Here is a 26,070-nt window from a genome sequence, read left to right on the forward strand (position 1 = left end):
GAAAGGGTATATTGGTAAATTAATATATAATTCTAAATATTATATAAATAGTTTATTAAAAAAGGTGATATAATTATAATTAAAAATGGATTTGGATATAGATGTAATTTTTATATTTTGAAAAGGATATAGACGTAATATTGAAGTTTATAAGGATATAAGAGTAATATTTATAGTTTAGAAGGATATAAATGTAAAATTCCCTATAATTTATAGGAAAGAAAGAAAAAAGAAAAGAAAAAAAATATTAAATGGTCTAAGTTTTGACCGTTCAACGGTCCCATCCCATCAACTAACCACATCGCATGGCTAGAAAAGACCCAGTGGGCTGAAACCGCAGGAAACCACACCCAGGGGATGGTGCTCGCGGTCTAGGTGGCCAAACTGCGGTTTCAAACCGCACCCACTCCGTATAGCTTTAAACACGGGAAAATGACTTAGGAGGGTAACTATCTCTTATCCGTGTTCATATATTGGCAACTTCTTCTTTTTTGTACATAATAAAACAACTAACTTGTTTTAACTGTTTAAATCACACCAATATTACCGGTTAATACCTGTTTTAACCGGTAACTCAAAGGGAAAATGACTTAGGAGGGTAACTACCTCTTATCCGTGTTCACATATTGACAACTTCTTATTTTTTGTACATAAGAAAGCAACTAACTTGTTTTAACTGTATAACATCCCAAAAATCATGAACAAAAATTTTGTTTTTAATTTAATACTAAAACCATAATTGTCAAACCATTAATTTAATACTCCGGCATCGGGCCCCACCCGACATCAAGCCCCGTCTGGCATCGAACCCCGCTCAATATACATATCTGTCTCTCTTAGGCCCCCGCCCACTAAACACATGCAATCATATAACATGCTAACACATAAAGAAACATACTCTACCGTAACCCTGTTCTAAGAAACATACTCTGGTAATAATGAGATACGAAACTTGTGTATGGGTCTAAGACCACAATGTCAGCCTATATAGTCTATGAGTTGGAAGATCCGGGGGTTAGCCCTAGGCATTGTATGCTAGTATGTTATTCCAGACCAAGGTTCGATGTTGGGCGGGTGCCCGATGAATGTTTGCATGTTAGATTATACTTGTTGTCTGTGTGATACTTGTATGTGCCTGGTAAGGAGGTAAGTGCCTGGTAAGGAGGTAAGTGTGGATGAGGTCCCATATCTAATTATTAACAGAGTATGTTTCTTAGGACAGGGATATAGTAGAGTATGTTTCTTTATGTGTTAGCATGTTATATGATTGTATGTGTTTAGCGGACAGGGCCCAGAGACAGACGGGGCCTAAGAGAGACATACCTGTATATCGAGCGAGGCTCGATGCCAGGCAGGGCCTGATGCCGGGCGGGGCCCGATGTCGGAGTATTAAATTAATGGTTTGACAATTATGGTTTTAGTATTAAATTAAAAACGAAATTTTTGGTCATGATTTTTAGGATGTTACACAGTTAAAACAAGTTAGTTGCTTTCTTATGTATAAAAAATAAGAAGTTGCCAACCTGTGAACACGGATAAAAGGTAGTTACCCTCCTAAGTTATTTTCCCTTTGAGTTACCGGTTAAAACAGGTATTAGCCGATAATATTGATATAATTTAAATAGTTAAAAAAGTTAGTTGCTTTATTATGTAAAAAAAAAAAAAAAATTACCAATATGTAAACACGGATAAAATATACCAACCGTTTAACACCTTTTTCTCTCTCTTAAAAAACTATGACTTTTGAAATTACCAAACAAACTTTCTTTTAACTTTTAACCTGAAAAAGCTAATAGTTTGGGAATGCCTAATAGAAATCGCGAAAGATAGTCTGCAGTGGAGAGGTAGTAAATTTTTCATCAATGGCAGCACGAGTAGGAGAAGGGCAAAGAAGAGGAGGCGGAAGGCCACTTCCACCGTCGGCAAGAGGACCACCTGGTCCTCCTCCTGTTCATGGTAAACCCGGACCTCGATTTGAACCAGTCGACCGCGAAAAGGTTCCGTTTTGCTCTCTCTCTCTCTCTCTCTCTCTCTCTCTCTCTCTCAATATCTATCTCTCTCTTCATCCGCATATCTTGATATCGACATTCCTTTGTGTATTATCGTGTGTGTGAGGTTTTAATTGGTGAATGTTGATGTGTATGCGTTGTATTGGTTGTCCGAAGATTTTCTAGGGTTTGGAATCATGCAATATTTCCGATGACTTTTATGCTCTATGTTTATAAATTATAATCTGTTTGGATAATCAATGTATCGCTAACGTAATATTAAAGTTCTGCTGATTACATTCGACAAATCGAATCGAATTGTATATATTCATGAAACAATAATATCGTCTCAACAATGTAAGAAAAATCAATCTTCATCGATTGATTCATAAAGAAACACAGATAGACTCATATCGCCAGTTTGGATTTGAAGTCGACAATTAAGTGAAAATGTTTCAGTTTTGACATCATTTGATTATGTGCAATTTAAGACTTGTTATATGCAATTTGTTATTACTAAAGTCGTTTCCTTTCTTTGACATGCAGACTTGTCCATTGCTACTTCGAGTTTTTACCAAGGTAAGAAAGATTAAGATTTTAGAATACCATTTGAGATGCCCTAAAAAGAAACTATTTGTGGATTTCATTGTAAATTGTAAGTTAAGAATTTTTGTTGATTTGAATTCAAATTTCAAACAGATTGGTGGTCATCACAACCAGACAGACTTTGCAGTGAGAGGCAAGGAACCTAAAGATGAAGTCCAAATCTATACATGGATGGATGCTACACTTCGTGAGCTCACTGATCTGGTACATACAATGGAATGGAATCACACAAGGAATGGAATGGAATTGGGAATTGTTATTTGTTGTGTTTTGTGTTGACTTTTTTGGTTTTGGTTTTCAGGTAAAGGAGGTAGCTCCAGAGGCTAGAAGAAGAGATGCTATGCTGTCATTTGCTTTTGTATATCCTACTAAAACCGGTCATTTTACAGTCAAAGAGGTAAAAAACATATTCTTATGTATATATTTTTTTACATTTGACATTAAAGAAAAATAAATTTTGGAGCAAATTACACGAATGGTCCCTATGGTTTAGGGTAATTTGTGCGTTTGGTCCCTAACTTATTTTTTTAACTCAGAAGGTCCCTACTATTTGTTTTTGTTATGCGCTCGGTCCTTGTCTTACCTAAAAAGACTATGTTGCCTTTGATTTTTTTAATTTATTTCAACAAACACACTTCCAACCCCACCCCACCCCCTCACCTTACCTTGCCTACCCCACTATTTTTTCCTATTTAAATAATAGTCTTTTTTAGGTAAGACAGAGACCAAAGGTGTAACAAAAATAAATAGTAGGGACCAAGCGCGTAACAAGAACAAACAGTTGGGACTTTCCGTTTAAAAAAAATAAGTTAGGGACCAAGCGCGTAAATTACCCTAAACCATAGGGACCATTCGTGTAATTTTTGCAAAAAATTATTTGAACATTGTTTTATTTGTAGGTTGGAAAAACCTTGTCTTATCCGAATGCAAGACGACCAGACGATGGCAGCAAGGCCCTCGGCAGCCTTAGCTTTGAGGTAAGAAAACACCTTCTCATTACACTGTGTACTGGACTGAGACTGAGACTGATGTCAATAGCAGTAAAGGACAAAAAGTGTTTGATTCTTGTCCCACTCAAAAACATGGGACAAGGACTCCCTCTTGATTTCTCGTCTATATAAAAGACGTCAATGACCTCCTCATCTGTATTATCGAAAATAGCCCTAGAAAGTTTGTCCAGTAGTCCAGTTCAGTGTAACACAAACAAATATACAGTCTTAATGACTTTAACGGGTAACCTAATTTTCAGATTGGAGATTACCTAGATGTCGCAATTCTTTAGACTATTGTGGTTTTGTGGTTCGGTTTGGTTAAGAAGATTTAAACTCGTGGAAGGGTAGTTTTGTAATTTTGCTTGCAATCGACTAAAACTGTATTATATGGATATCTTTTAACCCTTGATATGATGCTTTAATTTGTTTTGTTTTGTGGTGGGTCCTGTTGAAAAGAGACAAAAGAAGTCATGTCGATGTCTTTTATGCTTGTTTGTGGGATTTAAATGTGCTTAAGTTGTAATAAAATGTGTATAAACGAAATCGAGCCCTATAAAAATACTAAGTAACCTTGGTATGGATACATTTTCAACAGTTATATTGAACTCGGTTAACATTTTTACAGAATGTGATTTTTAGAACTTTATTGGACAGATTAGAACATGTATAAGGATAACTATTTAGGGTATCTTCAACCCCACAAATATGTTGCACTAAATCACTTTTACATTAAAATCTACATTAAAATGTTCCAACAATATAGTCTAATACTAAATATAGTGTTATACTATTCATCAATATTGTATAGGTGAATAGTATAATATTAAATATAATGTTATACTATTCATCAACATTATCTTTTATACTATAAAAGTTGGATACAATAAAATATATCGAAAATACCTTTTTTTTTTTTTTTTAATTTTTTTTTTTATTTTTTTTTATTGATAAGTACAGTGGAATGGATTGGTGTCATTTTGCACTATCTTTTATATTAGAGCATCTCCAATGGGATGTTTTTTTATAACTTTATTTGGTTAACCGGTCAAAATAACTAAACACCATTGGAGTGTATGATTTTTTTTGCTTATTTTTACTGACCGCTCAATATATATATATTTAGTGGTTAATATAGTTTAAAGGTTTGAACAATCAATCCCTTTCTCTTTAATAATATTTCATTTTATCCCTTTGATTTACTTTGATTTATTTGTTATTTATCTAAAATTTATAGATAAACAAATATATAGTATATAAATATAAATTATAGTAGTATGTAAATTGTTTGTACGTGAATGAATGTTTATATTAAAATATAATGTGTTTAAAAAACGATTAGTTAAACGAGGTGGTTTATATAACATTTTACGTAGGTAAGGATAAAATAGTTAAATTAACAAAAAAAAGTCATAAAAAAGTCTAACTATCGGAGAAATCATTTAATTAGAGGTCAATAAAAATAAAATAGTAAGGTGATATAAGTTTACCATTAAAGATGCTATTATAATTAGGCTACAGGGAGTGATGTTATTTTTTTTTTTTTGCCATCTAGGCATCACATCATTTTTTGTGACACATCTTCAACATCTTATCATTTATGGGTGAGTTGACACATCTTTAACATCTTATTATTTATGGGTGAGTTGACACATCTTTAACATCTTATCATTTATGGGTGAGTTGACACATCTTATCATTTAGGGGTGAGTTGCCACACCTTTTATCAATTAAAAATTAACATTTTTTAATTGCTAGAAAATAAAATAATAATAATTAGAATTAAAAAACTTAAAGTCTTACAACCTTACATACTTCAAAACAAATATATATATATATATATATATATATATATATATATATATATATATATATATATATATAGGGGATTGGGAATATACATTACAGCCTCACCTAAGCTTAAGTACTAAACCTCTAAAATATATCGTTTCAACATGCTAAATATACTCGGTTTGGTTTCACTTAGTAAATATATTATTCTCCATAACATTTCTTTCTTTCATTAACGTTTTATCATCTCCGTTTTCTTTCCTCAATTATCGTTTATTACTTCATCCAAGTGTTCATTACTAAACTCTAAACCTAAACCTAAACCTAAACCCTAAATTTAAACCCTAAACACTAAAGCTAAACCCTAAACCCTAAATCTAAACGCTAAACCCTAAACCCTAAACCTTAACCCTAAACCCTAAATATAAACCTAAACCCTAAACCATAAACCCTAAACTCTAAACCCTAAACCCTATTGTATCGATCTTGAATTTACATCTTGAAGTATTAATCGTAAATCCATTAACTGTAATCTTTATATAGTAAAACAATGTATTTTCAAGAGGTTTAGTACCTAAGCTTAGGTAGTGCTGTAATGTATATTCCCTTTTCCCCCATATATATATATATATATATATATATATATATATATATATATATATATATATATTAATCACTTAAAAAAATAAAAACTTAAACATCATAACTACTGCAATCTAAAGAACATCTTCATCGGAGTATTAACATTCTAAATCATCGACCTGTTCCATCGTGCGTGAGGCATTGGTGAGCAACTTCACGATTTCTTTGTATGTATCTTATTTTTCTTCACCTCATATTTTGTTGCGTGGTTCTTCTACTTGCCGAGTTGAGTTATGATGTTGAGTTCCCGTTTGAGGACGAGACGCAGTGTTTGCGAGTCCAACTCGGATGTATCGAGCCTACAACGAGTCTACTCCATACAACTTTATAAGTTTAACTAGGTGTAAGACCTATGTAATACATGAGTTCATTTTACAAAAAAATATGAAATTTTAAACATTTGAGAAGTTTGAATTTATAAGAAAAAAATAGAAAAATATTGAATTATTAAAATTAAATTGTTTGTTTTTCTTTTAAATTAAACAAATAATTTAGATAAATAAACAAAAGAAACTTAAATTTAGAAAATTTAAAATTAGAAAGAAGTCAATTAATGAAATTGATATACATTTATTGCAATTATTACATTTAAATATTATGTGGAAATTAATAAAATGAAAAAACCATAAAATGCCATATGGGAAAAAAATTAATTGAAAATAACCACAAAATAACATGTGATCAAATCAATGAAAATATGACATGTGACAAAAAGTTCTTTATTATTTATTAGGGAGGATGTAAAAGAAAATGATAAGAGTTTGAGAAGGTCTTATTAAGCAAATTTCAAATACTTTACTTATTGCCATAAAAGCACTAAAAATTCAAATGTCATGGCTTTGATGTTGGCATAAAACATGTTAAATCGACTAGAAAAGGTTACATTTCCAACATCAAATTCTTTTTTATGGTTAATGCTCTACTTAACACAATAAAATATAGGTGACTAAGGGGAAAAAAACCAAATATAGTTGTCACTTATTTATGTCATCAACACATCTATTAAGGGGATATGTTGAAAAAATTGATAGGAAAATCAAAAGAAAAAACATAGTGAAAATTTGCTCCAAAAAGCAAACTATTGGTTTAACATTTTTTTTTACAAAACAATCTTTTATACAATAATATCTTCTAAAATATGTAGATTTTAATTTTGGTGATGTCATTTTTTGTTGGTGATTTTAATGTCACATTGCCATTTTATGTAACTGGAATTAATATGTAAGCTAAGAGATTTCATAATTTGTACTCTAATATATGTACGTGTTTGTACGAAAACCCTAAATCCTCATTAAAATCAGGATTTCCTTGACTTAGTTTTGAGTTTTTGAGGGTGATTATGGTAAAATTGATGAAATTTGTCAGTTTTGGATCCCCTAAATCCTCATTAAAATCCGGATTTCCTTGACTTACTTCTGAAGCAACCCATGACGGTCAACCTTAATAGAAACCCTAATCTCGTTTATTATATAAATGACTATTCTCTTTGAGAAGAGATGCACGGAATTCTTAAGCTCTCGTTTTCCTCAAACAAACATAGAATCCTTCTAGTAATGGCTTACAACTTCTGTGCCTAGAATCGCAGTGTCATCTTTGATTATCCTAGATTGAATTTCTTGTAACTTAGACATAGGATAAAAATATTAATTCGGAAAGTATTCTCACGATTCAAGTGATATCCAGATCTCCCCTACAAACCCTACTATTTCCAACATTTTTCGTAGGCAACAACATGTTTTCGTAATTAACAATGTCCAAAACGATAATTCTTCTGATTTTTGAAAAAAAATATAAAATATAATAAAAGTTCGCAGTCAATAAGATTTTCACATATGATTGATGCGAAATTAGCTGTTACTTTTTGATAATTTTCAATTTTTTGATAAAAGTATTAAAAAATGATTATTATTTTCTCATTAAGAAAACAAATTTTACAATTGTTTCTCGTTGTATCATGTAGTATGTGTGTATCGAAAATTCAAAATTTAATATTCCATTTCATATCTTTTTGTTCTCTATTTTTCCTTCTCAAATTATTTGAAGAAAAAAGAAGTGGGTAAAATCACTTGAAAAATCATCATGGTGGCACATTGTTTTGCAAAACTTTTACAAAGTTTGACCAAAGGTCTTTTGTTCGTTGCCTGAATTTCAAATACGATCTCGAAGCCACAGGCAATCCTTCGTCTTTATACTCCCATTTGTTTCTTCATTCCTTTTTGTTTCCTTAAAAGTACAAAACTCCGCCTTTCTTTACTGAAACCCATTTCAAATTTTGTTTTCGTTTATATGCTCAGACCCTAAAACCCATGCTATATTTGATGTGAATTCGAAAACCCATATCGAATATGCTGATTTTTCTTGAACATCATCTCTAATTTCTCGTTCGATTACTGCAATCAGATGGTGGGGAATGGTGGTGTAAAAGTTATTACCAAGAAGGCGTATTCAAGATTACTTGTAGATATCACTTGTAAACTGGGTAGTACTTCATTCAGAGGTCTTCAATCGTCAGATCCTGTAATGTCACCTTCTACTTCCTCTTCTTCAGTCTCTATCCTTCGTTCATCATCAAATTCCCCCTTTTCTGGCCTCGTTATTTGTGTCACTGGACTATCCAAAGGTAACCCAATCTTCAATTTCATTCACATATACTTTCAAATTTCAATTAATCATCGTTTTATGTGCCCTTAAAGTAATCAATTTTGCTTTCCGAACTTGACAATTTGTGAATATGCTATGCGTAATCGCTTAATTGCTTCATTATTTCAAAATTTCGACAAAACTTGACCTTTTCACCGAAAATAACCCCCCTTTTTCGAATCAGTATCTCACATTCTGCTCTTCTACTTCGAATATTGATAAATTTGAATGGAACAATAGATTCGTCTGATTACAATTGTCAAATGATTATCTTTGCTTATGAGTTAGTAGAAGTCTTGCTGCTCATATAGTCATATGATTAACTTTTTTTTTGATCTAATTTGCTTCATAATCTTGATTTACAGAAGCAAGAAAACAAGTTATGGATGCAACAGAAAGATTGGGTGGACAATATAGTCCTCATTTGCATCCACGTTGTACCCATTTAGTGGTCCAAATATCCTTTTGTTCTTTTTGTCCCTTTTCATCTTGATGTTGATGTTATCTTGTGATTGTTTCTTCATTTTTGTAGTTGCATTAATTAAAACTCTATCATCCTTTGTACATAAATGCTGCAAATTGGACAAGTTTCTACTATTGTTTGTATCTACTTTCCCAATTTTATAGAAACAAACATTTGAATCTTACAATTCAACCCTTTTGCTTTCCAAATTCAAATTCGATACCCTTTTCTTACAAACTTACCACAACTCCTTTTAACATTTTTCCAAACAACACTTAATTGAAAAAAAAGGGTTTCTTAACATGTATCTACAGCTCAGGTGGACGAAAGTTTGAGCATGCATTGAAACATGGAGCCACAAATGGTCTTTTTATTGTTACACTTGGATGGTTTGTTGATAGTGTTAGAAGAAATGGTAAAAGTTTGTACCTTAAAATATTTCAAATATTCAAAAATGTTTTTAAGTAGCCGATGTGGATTTCATTCTTTAGTCACCTAGTGGGCCACTGTGTACTTGAATTATTACAGTGTGAGCCTGTTCAGGAGTTGCTGAAAGAATAACCCTTTTGCAGAAATTGGTTTTAGACAAAATTACATAAATGGTCCTTATGGTTGACATAATAGACCAATTTTAGTCCTTATGACGAATTGTTTGCATAGATTGTCCTTATGGTTTCAAAATGTTGCAAAGACGGTCCTTTTAACTAACGGTGTTAAATTTTCCAGTTAAGTCCTTTGTGTTAGTCCATATGGCATTGGCATGAACAAATTACATAGACGGTCCCTATGACAGAAAGGGCATATGTGTCATTTCACAAAAGACTTAACTGGAAAAGTTAACACCGTTAGTTAAAAGGACCATCTTTGCAACATTTTGAAATCACAAGGATCATATATGCAAACAATTTGTCATAAGGACTAAAGTTGGTCTATTTTGTCAACCACTAGGACCATTTATGTAATTTTGTCTTGTTTTTATTGTTTGAATAAAAAAGATTTAACTTTTTTTTTTTCTTATTGTTGGATAGTGAGATTGAGTGAAGCACTTTATATTGTAAAGAATCTTGGAGAAAATCATATGCCCAAAGATGATTCGAATATTCTTGCTAGTGGGAATTCATGTCTTCCTATTGCAATGCTTGAAAATGCAAAACAACCAAACATGATTGAGAAATCAAGATTATTTTCATCAGAAGAAGAGCTTAAAAGAAGAGGCTCAGTTTTTTCGGGTCAATCATTTTATGTCGATGGAGACGTTTCTGCACAACTCCAAAATAAGGTGCTCTTGACTAGTTGACTTTTCCCATTTGTATTCGAATGAATGATGAATCTTTCTTCATTTTTGATACCTAAAAAGTTCAATAATGGAAGGTTAAATGCAATGTTCTTCCATTAATTTGTTTATTATAATTCATAGCATCCTACATTGTCATACAAATACATAAATTAAGGAGATTTTTAAAAGTGTAGTTTTCCATTAAGGAAAATGCTAAAGTACAATGCGTTAAATGAGAAAAAGGGTTATCATTGTTTTTTGGAAACTAACTTTTCAGAATGTCTTAAAGTTGCCAAGTAACCGATTTTATGTTTTACAAAGGGTAACTAACTCATGTTTTTTTGTATGGTTACCTTCTATTTTATGTTGAATAGATCACCCTTTTGATATATTTTACACTTTTGACCAAAGTTTTAAATTTTATTGCAAATTTGGTGTGAATCTAAAATTTTGTTACTAATTCGCCCCAAATTTCGTTTTTTTACAAATTTATATTTCTACAAATTGGAAAACATTAAAAAAGTAGATTGCTATTTCTTGTATGGATTAAAAAAAAGTGGTTTTAGTAGGTTGCTGAGTCAGCATTTGGACAAGGTGGCATACTAGTGGAACAATGGTTACCTGGTCACAATGCAAGTCATGTGGTGTGTGAAGAATCTTCAGTTCAAAAGTATCTTGGTCACTCCAATTATCTTGTTACAGTAAGTTATATAATTCAACAATATATATATATATATATATATATATATATATATATATATATATATATATATATATATATATCCAATTAAGTTGCTTTTATAAAATGTTAAATTCTATGTTTTAATAATTAGTCATATTTCAGCCACTATGGGTTTTGAAGACTGTGAAGGAGACAAGGCCTCAGAGGCTTGTTCATTTGTCTGCTGACCTGGCACGCCAGATTGGCATGATGCTTGGTAATCTTCAATTTGGTGGTGATCAAAAGGTATATAAATAATTATAAATAAAATCTCTCATTCTTGAAATTTTTTATCTGAATAAAAGATGTGTGAAAAGTATTTGAGAAATTGATAGGAAATAGATGGAAAAAATGAATTATGAAGAATTTATAAACATATAGGAATTAATAAGTAACTAGAAAAAAACCCATGCTATGCAATGGGGTCTTTTTTTTATAATTTTTTTTTCCTAAATGTATTATCAGCAGTTTAGTAAAGGGCAATGGGGACAATTTTTGTAATTAGTTTTGTACACAGGGGTCAAACCTGCCAAAATACAAAAATCTTACACATATGGACTGTTTTTGAAAAAAAAACTTTACAGGGGCCTTTCTATAAATAAAAAAATTACAGAGACTAAATCTGACAAAATGTAAAGCCTTTGTTGCAGGGACTAAATCTGTCAAAATGTAAAACCTTTGTTTTCAGGGACTAAATCTGTCAAAATGTAGAACCTTTGTTAGCAGGGACTAAATCTGTCAAAATGTAAAACCTTTGTTTGCAGGGACTAAATCTGTCAAAATGAAAAACCTTTGTGGTGAAGGTGTGAAAAACAATTATTTAGAATAACAAGTATTTAAGAATTAATAGTATATATAATAACCAAACTCTAGAAAGATTTACCTAAACATAACCATATGAACATGTAACATATTGAACACAAAAGTTGAAACATTTTTTTAGAATAACAAATATTTAAGAACCCCTTTTAAATGGTTGATTATAGTTTCTCCCATTTTATTCTATCACAAATATTTTATACCCTCTACTATAAAGTTCAATTTTTTGCTCACATGATGATTTTATTTTTTTATAGGAAAGTAATAGGCCCAATCGCTCTCAAGATCCAAAAACCCTTGGAATAAATTCAAACCATGAAGAGAATCAAAATATAGCAAATCTTGCCAAAAAAGGGGTTAGAAATCGTCGCAATCGCCGCATGCAAGTAATATTAATTAATATTCAATTTCCTTTTGCTTAGTTTATGAATAAAATATTTAAATAAACTTATTTTTGGCTATGAATTATGATGACATTGATAGGCATGTGAAGCACCAATAAAACCATTAACACCAACCACCCTTCTTGATTCGATTTGTTGGTCTATCTCTGAACCTTCATCAAGTGCTTCTATTTATACGGATGATGCCAAGTCACCTTCATTTGAAGATGGGAAAGAATCCGATGCTTCTTTTGTGAATTTCTCACGACCACTTTCCGAAACGTAATTAATCACTTTTTTTTTTGGTATATGGTTAAAGGCAAGAAATTGCAACGTTTATTTGTTTGTTATAGCATTGTACTTTGAAAAATCTACCCAATAAAATTATAAGAATGTTGTACAAATAAATGAGGATGCTATAATACACGAATAAACAAAAGTATGTTGCTATTTCTTGCATTTACCTTTTTTTCTATATGAATATAGGTTATGTTTTTTTAGCTTTTTATTTGGTGTTTTTTCTACACAGTGAGAAGAACGAGTTGGTTTTCAAGAACCATTTCCTTACTATACTCTTTCCGGTTGACCGATTCTCCGAAATGGGCCCTTGTTCAAGAACCTTTTTTAGCGATTCAGGGTTCACATGTTTGCAGTTGTTAGATCACATCTATGCATTTTACCAGGTAAAACATGACATGACATGACATAGCACACTGTATACTGTGTACTTGAACAAAGACTTAAGTTAGTGGGAAAAAAATACAACTTTTTTGTCCTAGCAAAAAGGTGGGATAGGGACTCACTATCAATCTTTTGTATGTGCAAAAGACATAAATGCCCTTCTCACCCTAATCATTAAAGTAACTCATGGCCTTTGTTAATGGTGTAGGAGAAGATGTCAAGATTGGAGATCGAGTTAGCAATCCATACGGATTCAAGGCATGCGGATAGGTTGCGATCATTATATGCAAGCAAAGAAGTTTCAGAGTGTGGTTATATGGAAGTCAAGAGAGTCGAGTTTTTAGGGAGTCGAAAAAGCTTAGAAATGCTCAAACGGGTCCCGGGGGAGAACAATAGTAATGTCTATGAACTTTTAACCCGAGCTTAATGCCACCAATGTGGGCCCCCCGCCCATGATAAGTGGGTCCGAGAACCTCTTGTTTTTGGATTTTAGAATTTCAATATTGAGGGCTAGTGGGACCCGTTTGACAACCCTTCTACAATAACCCTTGTAGTAAGTAAAAAAATTATCTTTATAGTTGTGTATATGAGAATTATGGATTTAAGGTAATTTGTTGGGGTGTCTAAAGAGGATAATGTTGTTATGTATCTTTGTAGAACCGGCTATGAGAGGTGTTTGATATGGGTGTGTTTCATCGTTATGAAAAATAAGTATTTAGGATATGTTTAGATTTTGGACATGTTTTGGATTCCGAAATTTTATTTATTTTTATTATTTTTTACTTTGTCTGTAATGTTTAGTTGGTAAACCTAAATCTCATCCCAATCTGAAATATTGTCTTAGTGTGTTATAGAGACAGTAAAATGATGCTAATTTTTTTTTTAGAATTATGCAAACCAGAAGAGAACGATGTACCTTTTCAATGCATAAACACATAAAATTTGTTTTTTTTTTTTTTTTTTTTTTTTTCTAAATTAATTGAAACAAATTGTGCAATCCAAGTATACAAGGACCATTGGGTCCGTTGATACCATATTAATAAACTCATAATCCTCAACGTTTAAGTTCTTTCTAAATTAATTGTTACAAAAGAGCTTATTTTGACGATTTACTCTGAAAACAGATAAACATGGAAAATTATTAACAACCTAAAAAAGATTTATACATGTTCAATTGTATAAAAAAGTACTGATTTCACAACCATATTAACATAGGGTTGAAGGAAGTGGTGCCACGCTCCCTCATGACACCGTAGTGACACGTAGGTGCCACCTCACCCATTATCACAAAAGTGTGGTCTTATACTACACCAAGGAGTGGTGCCACACTCATTTAAATTATTTTTATTTTTTAAATAAATAAATTTTTTAGTTTTAAATAAAAACAAAAGATTTCATTAATTAAAATTAAAAACCATTACATTACTTAAAAAAAAACTAGGAAATTAGAAATTAAAAAACTACATAGCTTAAACGTACAACTTAAAAAAAAACACATAAAATAATTAAAACTAGGACAACAACTAAAAATTAACCACGATTAGTGTAACGTTTTTTCACGTCTTCTTTCATTTGTAAAATGACTTGAAGCGCATCCCCGGTCAAATTCAACATGTCCATCGATAACACTACCTGTCCCTTTGTTTCCGACTCTCCCTATTCGAAGCAAGTTGCAAAAATTTATCCATTCTATATTTTATGCCTTGCACATTATCACCTATATTCTTTCAAGTCATCTGATTCTGACGCTTTGCACTTGCCCTTGCCATTTGTTTTGTCCCTTCCCATTGGTCCCGGGGGGGGGGGGGGGGGGGGTGGTGGTGAAACTTGAACGGGCTCATATTCGTTGAGGTCGAAACCAACACGAGCATCCGATGAAGTGTGTTCCGAGTCGGAAGTTCTTGACCATTTTGATCCGCTATCGATGTGCTCGTCGCTTGTTTTCAGGTTTTGCCATTTTTTTTTGTTGCTTTTTACTAGATTCCAAACTTCAAAAAACTTGAAAGTCTTTTTTTTGCTTTTTTTGATAAATGTTAAAAGCTTTCTTCAAAACCACTTCGTCACTTTCGCCGCTTTTCCATTGCCGTTTCATGTTGTTATATAAATCGTTAAACAACATCACGTCTCTGTTCATCTTTCCCCATTTTGAGTACACCTGATGTTTAGTATGATATGGTTCTAAGTCAATTCCTTTATGGAACCGAGCTCTAACGCGTATCCAAAAACAATCATGTTTTTGGTTCCCTCCCGTCTTCGCATCCTCTGAAACGCTAATCCATGATTGTGATAATACTAACTCTTCTTGAGGTGACCACGGTTTAGCTTCCGCCTTATCTTTTCTTTTATTTCCTGGTTGAGAGGGTTGAGTTTATGGAACAAATTCTGGTTCAGATTCAGAAATGGGTGTTTGTGGTTGTGATTGTGTTTCTGGAATAAACTCTGATTGGGAGCCAAAATCAAATTGATCAAAATCTTGGTCAAATTGTAGCTGTGTTTGTGGAAATGGTTGCGTAGGACGTGGTTGTTGGATATGTTGTGGAAAATAGAGAACCATACCCCCGTAGTGGTAGAAAGGAGAGGAATAAATTGGTTGATCGAGTGAAGGTATTGGAGTTGTGGGTTTTTTGGCGGATGTTTTTTCGTTTGTTGGATATCTGGAGGATGACATTTTTTGTGGGTTTGAAAAGATAGAAAATAGTAAAATGTTGAAGATTGTAAAATGTTAATGTGTTTTTTTTGGTTAGTTTTAAAGTATGTATAGTAGTGGTTAAAAAAAATATTTGAAATTTGACCGTTTTCAAATGGTAAAGAAATGACAGCCAATCAAAAACCAGTATGTGTCGCACCCTTGGAGGGCCGCAGTGCAGCTGAGACCGCACCTAGACACCACCCAAGGGGTGGTGTGCGAGATGAGGTGGCATAGGGTGCGCGACCTAGACCGCACCACTCTCTCCGGTCTAATCATACTTTCACATAAACAATACATCTCGTTGCAACATTACTTAAAAATAAAACCTTTGTAGCAGATATTGTTGGATTAGTGTCTAAGTCCATAACTATTTTGGTATGTACTTGACCCGATTATGAGCATGGTCCTTTTGGGTTGCCTTCACCATAGCAATATGTAGGATGATTTAAGGAGATTAAGGTTTAAATATGATCTATTAATATATTATGAGAATAATATATTAAAGGAGAAATCATATTGTTTAATTAATATTAGTCAAGAATTAATTAAGAATTAATTTTGTGGCTAAAAGAGATTAATTAAATATAGGGGACTGGACTGCAATTATTGGATAATTGAGTTATTGGGCTAAGGAATGCTATAGGAATAAGGGGTGAACGAAATTATGATGGAAGCCCATCATATTTTCGTCCATAGCCTTGTCCAGAAGGTTCCATGGGCTGCTTAGAGTTTAAGCTGTCCATTAGGGTTTTGACTGAAACCCTAGAAGCCCACACTAGTATATAAAGGATCCCTTAGGCCCCAAAAACGTGGACAACACTTCCATTAGGGTTTCCAGCCATTTTTGGTGCCTCTTTTTCTTCTCCTCTTCATCCAAGTTGCATATGGTGTTTGTGACTCCATTAGAGGTACTACACTTGTGGTACTTGCTTTCAAGAGCTAAGGAAATTCAAGGAACTAGTTGTTATTGCTATTTAACAACAAAAGGTATGTATTATAGCTTTATATATGAATTTCAAAAATTATAGTAGCATGCCAGGTTTCTTTTTGTGTTCATAAAGCTGTATAACTAATAGTGAAAACATAGATCCAATACTAGGGTTGCATGCACACATAGGATTGTTTGTATAAAACCCATCAGTGGTATCAGAGCCATTGGTTTTTGTTTTCAATTAGCTTTTATTCAAAATTTGTGAACTTGACATATTAGGGTTTATGGCTAATAAACCCTAAAGGCTAGGTAATTTTCGCAATTAGGGTTGCAAAACCCTAGATGGCGATTTTTGCTAGGGTTTCCCAAATCCTTTCCTTAGCCTCCAAGATTTTGAAATCTAGGGTTATCCAACCCTTGGATTTCGAAATTACCTCCTTCCCAAGGTTAGATCCTAAATTTTAGGGATTTGGAGAATCCCATATCTTGTAATTATCTTTTAATTGTTAAATATGGTAATTAAAGATCATGAATTATCCCATCCCTTATTTTCGAGATTTAGAGAGGGATTCAAGGGATTAGGATATCTTAGATGTATAATTGGTAATTATCCTCATGATCTAGATAATCCCTTGTGATTTAATAATTTAAATTAATTGTTTAATTTATGGTAATTATTAAATCAAGAGTTTTAATATTTAAAATTTTAATTTAAATGTCTTAAATTCGAAAATTTTAAGTGAGATTAAAACCTAATTGTTTTGAAGAGTTTCAAAACTTGCCCTCAAGTTTTGGAATTTAAATTGTTGATTAAAAGTTAATTTTGAAAGTCTAAATTCCAAAACCCTGATTTTGAAAAGTTCAAATTAAACCCTTATGGTTTTATTAAATTAATTAAGTGTATAATTAAAAGAGATTTAATAAATCCATAATGATTTTGGTTAATTAAAAGTATAATTTAAACCACCTAGTATTTTAAAAGTGTAAAATACACCCTTATACTATATATAACATTAAAAGTTTAATATTATATATGTATAACTAAAAGGTCAGTCTTACCGTTAGTATGCCTCATTCACGAAGCTAGTCTATAAGGGGTGTTTAAGGAAATTGCCTATAAAATGGCGATTGAATGGGTATCCACTCTTACCCACCGCACTCTTGACTAGTGGAGGGTCGTTAGCCGAACGGGTAAGATAGGACAGAAACCTTCCATTATAAGTATAATGAAGTACAAAGTAACTAAATGCCTTTTCAAATTCCCAAATCATAGTTACTTTAGGCAAAATGTGAAATTGTATGCTAACCCATGGAATTACACTTCGTACCCTTGTCAAACGTTAGTGGAGCGTGTGTGGTTAACCGGCACACTAATTTGGGGATGACATTGGTGGCGAAGGGTGGCTCGATGCTTATCGTAGATCAATGGAGCGTGTGTGGCTAACCGGCACATTGATTAGGTGATTGTAGCATTGGGTGCACCACGTGATTTGTATGGTTATTCACACCTTGTTTGTGATCCTCGGCATCCCAGTCACAAATAGTAGGGCATAATCGAGATTAAACATACCATTGAAAAAGTTCAATGAATCCCAAAAGATCTAGGAGTTTCAATTCATTTAAAACTTAAACTTCATTTTCGTTTTTCATGGTGGAAATTGGTAAATCGTCATTTACCTACCTTCAGATATTCTGCAACTAGATTACGGAATCCCTCTTCTAGGTTGTAGAGTATTGTGTTGGATCCTAGCTTGATGTTTCATTTGGGTGTTGCATCAAGAATTCTAATCAACTTAACTTGAATTTTCTCCCGTTTAGTAGATGTCTGAATCTTACAATAGTCTTCCCAAATCCTTTGGAACAAGCTTTCCAAATGAAGATGACGTTCCGAGATACGATCAAGGAAATGAGAGTCATGCTTCACTTCCTCCACCTCCTCCAATTATTCTCCCTGACCCACAAGTTCAAAGGCTTGAAAAATTCAAGCTCACTCAAGCCCTTTTGGCAAGTGAACACGAAGATGGGAAACCTATGTGTGCGTACGTCTTAGAGATGAAGTCATACATTGATAGGTTAAACATGTTGGGTGTCGAGATTTCAAGTGAGTTGGCTGTTGACTGGGTTCTTCAGTCACTTCCTGAATCATATAGTGAGTTCGTTAGAGAGTACGATATGATGGACCACGACGTGACCCTAATTGATCTCACCTATTTGCTTATAGCTGCTGAATCAGCAATGATTTGGCGTGCTGGTCAAGCAAATTTGTCTAGTGAATCAAACTCCCAAACTTTAATGGACACTGGCAACATTGGAAGTCCAGAAAGAACTAAGTCTGTGATTGTCCGATGTGTTGTGCCAAAGGAGTCTATTTGCTTTTATTGCCAAGAGAAGGGGCATTGAAGACGAAGCTGCCATAATTACCTGAGAGATCTAAGAGATGGGAGAGTCAAGACGTATGGCTCTGCTTCAGGTAAAATCCATTAACTAACTCTTTTAAGTTCCTATTCTAGATTCTTAATACATGATGTGATAAGATTACATTTTGATGTTTTGTAGGATCGAGGAAAAGAGAGGAAGCTTGAGAAAAGAAGTGAGCTGAATCTAATAATGAAGAAATGGATTTCGATCGCATTACTTGAAGAATGGATTCTTGAGCTACCACTTGGAGTTAGAATAGATTGTTAAGAAATATGTAATAACATAGTTTTTCAATTGAATTACATTGTAAGGACAAATTTTTCCGCAATAAAATAAATTTTGATTTTATCTTATTTATTTATCCTTGCGATGGCATGTATGAAAAATTGATGTTTGAATTATTAGAAATAATGGATTTGATTCTTAATTGTATTATTTGTGGAAGTGTCAAGAGTTTACCAAGTAAGGAGAGCTTCTCATCGCCCAAGTTTCAATTGGACAGAAACTCGGAATCATGCAATGTGTATTGTATGATGAATGGAAAACTTTCACATTTGGGAAACTTAGACTAATTCTTTGGCAAAGTGTCAATTAAAGGACAGGGAGGTCAAGTACACAAGGTTGTGTGTTGATCAAGTCCACCACAAGAGTGACAAAGATATTCGTCATGATTTACTAAAGTTTAGTAAATGTGATTATACTTATAAGATTAAGTGTAATTCTGAGATTGATTGAAAGAGTTTCAATGAATAGTAGAACGAATAAAGAAGAATCGAGTAGGCAGAAAGATAAAAGTTTCTCTTTTCTAGGAAGAAGGGAGAGTACCTTTTATTGTGTTTTATGATAAGTCTTAAAGATTAAGGACCATGTCTCAATAGATCCTCTAAGTGAGTCTTAGTGCAATTGCATGTCTAAGAAGAGGAATCAAGTATTGTAGAAATGGTTAAATCAAGAAGTCAATCATACTTTGTTCCAATATCAAGTCTTAAAGTCAAGATTGTGACATTGAGTGAAAAGTCTTAAGTAGGTTTATAACACTCATCAAATGTGGAATTTGGAAAAGTTTTCTTATTCTTGCACATTTGAAATTGGTAAGTTGTGCTGTCTTGGATAAGACAAAGACCAACTAGGACCAATTGTGTGAAGTGTTTTGTCTTGATAAATGCTTCACTAACTCTTGAATATTTGTTTGTCAAGAAATGTTTCTTGACAAGAGAATCTTATATGTCAAGAAGTCAGTGGGAGTCTTAATGGTTTTGAAAAGTTTCAAGAACAAATCAAGAATAAACCTTATCGATCATCACTAGCACACGACTTGAGGTTTACAACCTATCGTGCTGATATTGTTTTGTTTCTTTGCCATTCCAATTGAGTTAATTGTGTATATGAGTTCTATGAGTTCTCATTTGAATACACACTAAAGCCTTAGTCGATGGAAAGTAAATTGATATGTAAGGACAAGTTACTAAACTACTTGGAAGGCATGGTGGGCACTCGTGTTACCATAGGGCAAGAAATCAAGATTAAGAAAGTTCAGTCCATATGAGTTTGGATTTGTCGCAAACCTTGTTTTTGGCAAATTCACATGGATAGGAACTCATACACCATAAAATCTAAGTGTCATAAGATTCCCTCCTTCATGAAAATGACTGTGAGGAAATGCTTCCACTAAGAGAGATTTTAATAAGATAGCAATTGTGAAAATTGTATTCTCAAATTCGATTATGGTTACGGCATCCCTTTCCATAGTTCGAATTGTGAGATTTGGCAATTAGTTTCAACATTTGGAACTTAGTAACATAAGTTATGAATTGTTTAAACACACATATGAGCTATCTAAGGCAAAGGTGTATAAGGTTAAGAAGCTTAGATAAAGGCTTATCGAAGCATCTGGTATTAGAAATATGAATTTCAGAGATTCAATAGGCATTGTTTTCTGGAAGTTCATGTCAAAGCTAGTGGGAGCATAAATGTTATGCTTATATGATAATCATCATGATAGTGGGAGCATAAGTGTTATGCTTGTATGATTGTTAGGGCGAGTATTGCAAGTTAGCAATATTAATTATAGAAAAACAAAGATTCCATTTGCAAAGTTGCATGGGTTGAAAAGTTGTTTTGCTATAATTAAGGGAGAGAATATTATACTCCGTTTCAATATCTAAAGCTTAGATTAAGAAATTTTAATATTTTCAGTCAAAGGATACATTGTGTGTTCTTAAAATTCGATTATGATTACGGCATCCCTCTTCATAGTTCGAATTGTGAGAACATGACACATAAAATATTATGGCAAAAGATTGGTAAAGTATCATATCTTTATGTAAGACATTATGCATCGTGTCCCATACGCTTCGGGTATAGGATCGATTGTAAATGCTATAGTATTTTACCATTCTAAAATTTTCCAAATGTCTAGCGCATTAAGAGGGAAAAAGGAATAGAATTGGTTTTGACTGAAAGAATTTAACAACTATCAAAGGACGATCCAAAGTTCGCTGAGGGTTGATCGCTTGTAAGTAGTTGGAAGTATGGTATTGGATGGACCATATCGACATTATTATGAACAGATAAGATTCTATTAAGAATGAGTTGTCATATGGCAAATGTGGAAATGTTTCCATATTGGGAGTTGGATATTGAGAGTCTATGCCTAGATTAGAAACTTTTATGCAAGAAGGATGTTCAAAGGAATGTACTTTGAATGTGAGACTTCACATCTATGGAATTGTCTTGTAACAATTTCTAAGAAAGTACTTTGTAATTTCATTAGCTACGTCTTGGTGACTTTTGTGCTATGATTTTGCAAAGGGATCGTTGCATAAAATGTTAGAATCTAGCATATTCTAGTAGTGGCAAGAACCTTGTGTTCTTACACTAATAATTAGGATTAAGGAATTGTGAAATGAGCATCATTGGAAAAGTTTTCAGGTGATCTATTTCGCAAAGCATGGACCATAGGAAACAAAGTGTGCATGTTTAGAGCATGGGACAATTGTTGGTATAATTCAAGTAATGAGTTGATTATCCGAAACATTAAATGATAAATAATGAGTAATCAATATGGTGGATAAATAGAAGGGTTTTATTTACTCTCACAAGTTTGAGGCCATATAGGATTAAGTATTGTTGTCATGTTTCAATTTGCATGTTTTGACTTCCAGAATAACTAGGTTATTCAAACATCCACAGTTGGTCATACGTTGGGAGTAGGTATGAATAAAGACTGTCATGAATCTGTCTGTAGATTGTCTGAAGTGTTTAGACATGGCACAAGTTTGCTGCAGAGTTCGTGAGTGCTTTGATAAGATTAAAGTATTGGATTAAACCCACGCTCACTTGGATCACTTCATGGATTTATCACGAGTGATTAGTGAGACGATAATATTGTATATTCTTGAAACCGAGACGTGTGAGTTGTTATTTGTTAATCGGTTACACATTGATAATAAGTAAACGCACCAGTAACTTGGTGTTATAAAACTTATTGTTGTGTGTGATTCGATCAGTAAATACAAGCGAGCATTTGAGTCGAAGTTTATCCATTCCTTTTACCCAAAGTGGGATAAAAGCGATATCTATGGGCCTCTCGATGATTTAGTGATGACACCGAAGCGCTTGGCCAAGCCGGGACTAAGTTGATGTGTTCAATTGTAGTCTGTTATCAGTCGTCATGAATCGGAAGTCGGGAAACAGTATAGAGAGAATGATTGAAATTCATGTCTTATGTCTATACTATATCTTGAGAATGGAGGAATATATAATCCCTTATCTAAAGGACACGTTATCTGATAAGATCAGAGTTGACAGCGGCTTTTGAAAGCTACGATTGCTGATCAGGTTCTGAAGTCATACGGAAAATAGTTATTAGACTTATCCAAGTGGGAGACTGTTGGATTAGTGTCTAAGTCCATAACTATTTTGGTATGTACTTGACCCGATTATGAGCATGGTCCTTTTGGGTTGCCTTCACCATAGCAATATGTAGGATGATTTAAGGAGATTAAGGTTTAAATATGATCTATTAATATATTATGAGAATAATATATTAAAGGAGAAATCATATTGTTTAATTAATATTAGTCAAGAATTAATTAAGAATTAATTTTGTGGCTAAAAGAGATTAATTAAATATAGGGGACTGGACTGCAATTATTGGATAATTGAGTTATTGGGCTAAGGAATGCTATAGGAATAAGGGGTGAACGAAATTATGATGGAAGCCCATCATATTTTCGTCCATAGCCTTGTCCAGAAGGTTCCATGGGCTGCTTAGAGTTTAAGCTGTCCATTAGGGTTTTGACTGAAACCCTAGAAGCCCACACTAGTATATAAAGGATCCCTTAGGCCCCAAAAACGTGGACAACACTTCCATTAGGGTTTCCAGCCATTTTTGGTGCCTCTTTTTCTTCTCCTCTTCATCCAAGTTGCATATGGTGTTTGTGACTCCATTAGAGGTACTACACTTGTGGTACTTGCTTTCAAGAGCTAAGGAAATTCAAGGAACTAGTTGTTATTGCTATTTAACAACAAAAGGTATGTATTATAGCTTTATATATGAATTTCGAAAATTATAGTAGCATGCCAGGTTTCTTTTTGTGTTCATAAAGCTGTATAACTAATAGTGAAAACATAGATCCAATACTAGGGTTGCATGCACACATAGGATTGTTTGTATAAAACCCATCAGATATGGAACTTAAACGCAGGGCCGGCCTTAAGCTTTTGTTTGTAAAGGGAGGGCTTAGGGCCCCAAATTGTAAGGGGCCCCATTTTCAAGTCCAGTTTCTCTATGTATTGACAGTCCAGCTTTACTACCCATTCCTCAACAACAAAAAAAAAAAAAACGCCGGTTGTGACTAAAGATCTAAACAATCACCGAATCACGCTCACATGCTGCAACTAATCAACTTCCCTTCTTTTCTCTCGGACTCGATTGTATCATTCAATCGATTCTTCTCCAATCGACCAATCGTCAATCGATTCTTCCATTCCACAGCCTATCGATTGAATGCTTGAATCGCCACTGAGCATTGAGTCTTCACCGTTGACCTGCTTTTCAGATTCTCCATCGCTGATCGCTCAAAAATCGATTCTTCTGTGACTGTTGGCATTGAATTGAAACTGTAATTTTCTTGTATTTTCCCTTTTAATTTTTGATTTCCTATTGTCTGATTATAAGATTATATAATTGGGAATTTGGGGTAATGTGTTATGTGGTTAAACGTTAAATTGTTAATAGCCGATGATTAGCTCAAAGTCTCAAACCACTCAAACCAATGTTCTAAAGACTAAAAATGTCAATTTATATAGCTGATTAATGGAGTAATTGTTGTCTAGCCAATAAGTTTTGTCTAACTGCATCCTTTGTTTTGTTTGGTGAATCATTACTCAAAAAGGTTGATGCTTTTTGGCTTTTAGTTTGATTGATTGGCCCCAAACTCCAATATCTAGAAAAGTCTTCATCAATACATACAAAACTAAATTTTTATGGAATATACCCATAGCATAGAATGATAGAACAAGCTTTTTTGATCAAACATACCATATTTGATTTGAATTATGTGGTTTGGCATCATAATTTTGTTTTGTTTTTACTTAAGTTATGTAATTTGTGTTCTAATTGTTTTTGGCTTTTTCCAAATGACACGAATGATCAAATTTGTTAATCTTTTCAATTTTCTGATTTTTTATTTCAGATTGGCAGATTCCATTGTTCACTGATTTCAGATTGGCAGATTCCGTTATTTTTGAGCTTTCCATTATCTTAAGGGCAGTATAATCCTAATCCATATCTTCTATACTGTAGTTATTATTAATCAAATAATTAATAAACATGTCAAAGAGAAAATACGAATCAGGTGCTTCAAAAAGGAAACGAAAAATGCAAGAAGAAACTTTTATAGATAAACAAAAAGGTTCATTTTTAAAATATTTAACTACAAACAAAAATGTTGATAATGAACAAGAAGAAATTAATGTTGATAATTAATCAGAACAAGCTAATGTTGATAATAATATTGAACAAACTTATATTGAAATTGATAACGAACAAACTAATAGTGAAAATAATAATGAACAAACTAATATTGAAATTAATAACGAACAAACTAATAGTGAAAATGATAACGAACAAACCAATATTGAAATTGATAACGAACAAACTAATAGTGAAAATAATAACACACCTTTAAACATATATGATCCAAGTAGATGAAATAATATTAGTACTAATTTAAGAGATTTAATTGTAGAAAAAGATCCTATTAAAATTCATGATTTTAAATTTCCAAAAGATCAACACTTAAGAAACTTTAGTACATCTTTTTATATGCAAAAAATACCAAATGGAGAAAAATACGAACGAACATGGTTGATTTATTCCATAGATGTAGATAGAGTTTTTTGTTTTTGTTGTAAATTATTTAATGTGAATACATCTACATGTTCATTAGCACATAAAGGTAACAATGGTTGGAATAATATTTCTAGTATACTAAAAAGACATGAAGCAAGTAATGGACACATTCTTAATATGAGGTCATGGATTGACTTACAAACTAGATTAATAAATAATAAAAGAATTGACAAGCAAATCCAAAAACAAATAAATAAAGAAAAAGATCATTGGAAAAACGTGTTAATAAGAATCATTGCTGTAGTAAAAACTTTAGGAAAATGTAATTTAGCATTTCGTGGAACAAATGAAAAAATTTATGAAGAAAATAATGGTAATTTTTTAACTATAATTGAAATGATTGCTGAATTTGATCTTATTATGCAAGAACATATTAGGAGAATTAATGACAAAGAAATTCATAATCATTATCTTGGACATAATATGCAAAACGAACTTATTAGTTTATTAGGAGAAGAAGTTAAAACTAAAATTTTAAAAAAAGTAAAAGAGGTTAAATACTTTTCAGTAATACTTGATTGTATTCCTGATACAAGTCATAAGGAACAAATGTCAATTATCTTACGATATTCAAATCTTTCAACCACTCTAATAGAAGTTAAGGAGTACTTTCTA

The 26,070-nt window shown here is 32.7% G+C and overlaps 2 protein-coding genes across 2 annotated transcripts; both read left to right on the plus strand.

Annotated features, from left to right (window-relative positions):
- Positions 1-1,787: 1,787 nt before the first annotated feature.
- LOC145006532 (histone deacetylase complex subunit SAP18-like) lies at positions 1,788-4,129 on the plus strand. The gene is made up of 6 exons (XM_078965612.1): positions 1,788-1,997; positions 2,535-2,567; positions 2,688-2,798; positions 2,896-2,991; positions 3,494-3,571; positions 3,844-4,129. Exons 1-6 carry the CDS (start codon positions 1,863-1,865, stop codon positions 3,874-3,876), a joined length of 486 nt encoding a protein of 161 aa, XP_078821738.1. The 5' UTR covers positions 1,788-1,862; the 3' UTR covers positions 3,877-4,129.
- A 4,017-nt stretch (positions 4,130-8,146) lies between these two features.
- On the plus strand, positions 8,147-13,781 carry LOC145005598 (BRCT domain DNA repair protein). Its single transcript, XM_078964708.1, has 10 exons — positions 8,147-8,636; positions 9,022-9,113; positions 9,432-9,534; positions 10,148-10,398; positions 10,965-11,096; positions 11,240-11,362; positions 12,193-12,321; positions 12,419-12,600; positions 12,848-13,001; positions 13,208-13,781. Exons 1-10 carry the CDS (start codon positions 8,417-8,419, stop codon positions 13,424-13,426), a joined length of 1,605 nt encoding a protein of 534 aa, XP_078820834.1. The 5' UTR covers positions 8,147-8,416; the 3' UTR covers positions 13,427-13,781.
- The last annotated feature ends 12,289 nt before the right edge of the window (positions 13,782-26,070 follow it).

This window comes from Lactuca saligna, chromosome 7 (assembly GCF_052625555.1).
Source record: "Lactuca saligna cultivar CGN05327 chromosome 7, ASM5262555v1, whole genome shotgun sequence".
Lineage (NCBI taxonomy): Eukaryota > Viridiplantae > Streptophyta > Magnoliopsida > Asterales > Asteraceae > Lactuca > Lactuca saligna.